Source organism: Pseudophryne corroboree, chromosome 2 (genome assembly GCF_028390025.1).
Source record: "Pseudophryne corroboree isolate aPseCor3 chromosome 2, aPseCor3.hap2, whole genome shotgun sequence".
Classification (NCBI taxonomy): Eukaryota; Metazoa; Chordata; class Amphibia; order Anura; family Myobatrachidae; genus Pseudophryne; species Pseudophryne corroboree.
The window spans coordinates 42,377,549-42,380,594 of NC_086445.1; the positions used below are offsets into that span (position 1 = coordinate 42,377,549).

General features: G+C 45.3%; 1 protein-coding gene across 1 annotated transcript; it reads right to left on the reverse strand.

Moving 5' to 3' along the window:
• Positions 1 to 524: 524 nt before the first annotated feature.
• On the reverse strand, positions 525 to 1,580 carry LOC134989986 (probable G-protein coupled receptor 25). Its single transcript, XM_063950642.1, has one exon. The coding sequence runs from the start codon at positions 1,578 to 1,580 to the stop codon at positions 525 to 527; it is 1,056 nt and encodes a 351-aa protein (XP_063806712.1).
• Between the last annotated feature and the right edge of the window lie 1,466 nt (positions 1,581 to 3,046).

A 3,046-nucleotide genomic window follows, 5' to 3' on the forward strand; every position in this document is an offset into this window, starting at 1 on the left:
AGATAGAATGATGTGTAGGAGGCAAACCCACAAAAAAAATGTGTATATATATATATATGTAATCCATAACTGCTGCAACGGAGGTATTCAATTAGCGGGGAAAACCTAGCACAGAAGTCCCTGCAGGTGTGCTGTACCTCGCAACTCATGGAGCTGCAAAGTATAGTCCACGCAAAAAACTCAAAATCAGGATAAACCCCATTAATTCCACAGTTTACGCAGAATCAGAACAGCCTTTCCTTGCGCCACAGGGTTTTTTGCCAGCATTTAGTTGTAGGGTAAACCCCCTGGCTAATTGAATTCCCGGTGATTTTCCTACTGATACTGTATATACCTGCATAATATAACAGATGCAGGAACACTGTTGCCCTTGTTAAACATCTCTAAATATTCTACATTTATATTTCTAGTAGGTAATATATTTTATACCATTATAATATTCATCCAAGTGATTAATCTCAAAAAGTTTTCTGCCTTCTTTGCATTTTTTAGGCTCTTCTTGCAGGAAAAATATTTTGGAACGTTCATCGGTTGTCCGTGTAACTGCTGGTACTTTCTATGGTGGCACTGTTGGTTGGTACGCTCCAGCCCGGCATAGGCAGTATTGAACGACAGGCAAGGCACAACCCTGGCAGAGCTGACTGTGCCCGGCGTCTGAAGCCAGCATCCAGCAAGGCATAGATGAGGGGGTTGGTGCAGCTGTTGGCGAAGGCAAGGGCAGCTGCGGCATTCAGGGCCTGGTATATGGTAACCCTGACAGAGCAGGGCATATCTGCCCCCAACTGAGACATCACCCAGAGAGCATTAAGAGCGTTAAAAGGAAGCCAAGAGAAGCAGTACGCCCCAACCACACAGGACACAATGCGCAGCCAGCTGTGCCCACGCCGTGGCTTCCCAGCAGTCATCGACGCACTTACGTGGCTGCCAAAATAGTTCCACAGGTACTTGGTCATTCTGGAGTAGCAGTATAGCACGATGGCAAACGGCAACACAAATGTCAGGAGAATGACTGCCATCTTGAATCCAAGACTGATAGGTGAGTCGGAGTCCACACAGGCGGTGGTGTTGCTAAGGTGCCGACTCACCAGCGACGGGCAGCCAACGAGGACGGACAAGGCCCAAATTGAACAGCAGACCACGAGAGAGCAGGATCGCACGCGGAGTGGATGCACCTTCACTCCCTTTATCACGGCAAAGTAGCGGTCCACACTCATGATCGCCATGAGGAAAGAACTGGCGCAACGGGTGACTGCAATGATGAAGCCACTGGCTCGGCAAAGGGCAGCCCCAAATGGCCAGTATCCTCCTTGTGCCAGGGAAGATGCCCACAGGGGCAGCGTCATTACAAAGAGCAGGTCGGAGACGGCAAGGTTGAGAATGAAGGTGTCTGCCCGGCGTGAGCTGCGCCTGGACACTACCACAATCACCACCACGTTGCCAGCGAGCCCAACCAGGAAAAAGACGGAGTAGAGAGTTGGGAGAATCCAGCGGGCATGAGGCAGCTCTTCAAACTGGCAAGCCTTCACCGGCTCATCATAATCCACGTCATAGTAGTTTTCAGTCCAAGACTCCGTGGCCATTTGTGCAGAGAGTGTAATGTCACCCTAGGGTGGCAGAGCTGGTCTTATCTAGGTCTCCGGTGCAGACGTGCTCAGAGTGCCTTCCTGTGGTCTCACACCCATTACCCTCTCAGCGAGAGCAAACAACCAATCCCACAGAAGTCAACACACCGGTAAGTACCCGCCACACCCCGAGATTGGCAGTGACCTTGTTTATTACCCTCTGCCTGTAATGAGTGTGAGTGCTTTTTTGCGTTTTCCTCATGTTACCTATACATACATTACTGTGAGAGTAAACGCAACCTACCTAAAAGCACTTAACACAACTTTGAGTCAATATTACCGAGAATAGTAAAACTGGTGTATGAGTTACAAATATTAGCACATTATAATTGAGTGGCAACGTCACATTATCTATCATGTCACAATCAGAAACTGAGGTTTGGTGAATTATGGGGATATTTATAGAGTAAAACAACTTGTATATATATTTATTATTTGTAATGTTGTATTGGTAAAGCCTTACTTTTTGTCTATATATACTGTACATACAGTAGGCTGCCTGTATTTTACCTTATTTAATATAAAATACTTCTACCAACATACCAGGCCATAAACAGCACTACCCCAACATATATCTTCTCTTGTCTCAGAATATCTCTCAGACTCTCTGATCAGCACAAGATCTGCACCTCTCACCCACATACGTTACCTGCTCACGTTCACCATTACAGGGCTGCTTTGGTCTGCTCTGCACTCACCCTGTGAATTGACGTAGGAACAAAAATTGGGGGGAGCGCAGAAAGGTATAAGCAAATACAAAAATGTATTTCATTCATAATCACTCTGGCATGAATGAATAGACATAAGAATATAAAAACATTCACATATATCAAGTTTTTAAGAAACAACCACTAAGTGGATTGGTATATACAGGGTGATTCAAAAGTTGCAGTACAACCTTTTGTTTCAAAAACTGTGCAGGAAATGGGAAAACTGAATACTCCAGTAACGAATGGGTGAGGTGGGCTATCTTTTAGGGTATGTACCGAACATGGGCACCATCTTGAAATCGGCCATCTTGAATCTAAGCCATGTATGAAATCTAAGGATTTCATACAGTAAAAAATCTTCCGGTGGATTGGTAATAATTAACCTCTCGTATCTCTCTGTGGGGTCTATTCATGAAAAGTGTGGAGAAGTGAGCCAGTGGAGAAGTTGCCCATGGTAACCAATCAGCTGCTACGTATAATTTTCTAGAATGCATTTTATAAATGTTACCTCAACATTGATTGGTTGCCATGGGCAACTTCACCACGGGATAATTTCTCCACACTTCACTGCTTCATGAATAGACCCTATGTCTCCATAATTTAGATTTAGCGGAACTCAATTCCTTATTGAGTTTGTCCGCAGGTACCTTTTCACTGCTTCGTCTCAGTGTAGTTGTGTGACAGTGCTGTACTGTCCGGGTGCTTCGAGGACGA

Excerpts from the sequence above, each read along its gene's own strand:
- LOC134989986 (XM_063950642.1), bottom strand. The coding sequence starts at position 1,580 with ATGGCCACGGAGTCTTGGACTGAAAACTACTATGACGTGGATTATGAT.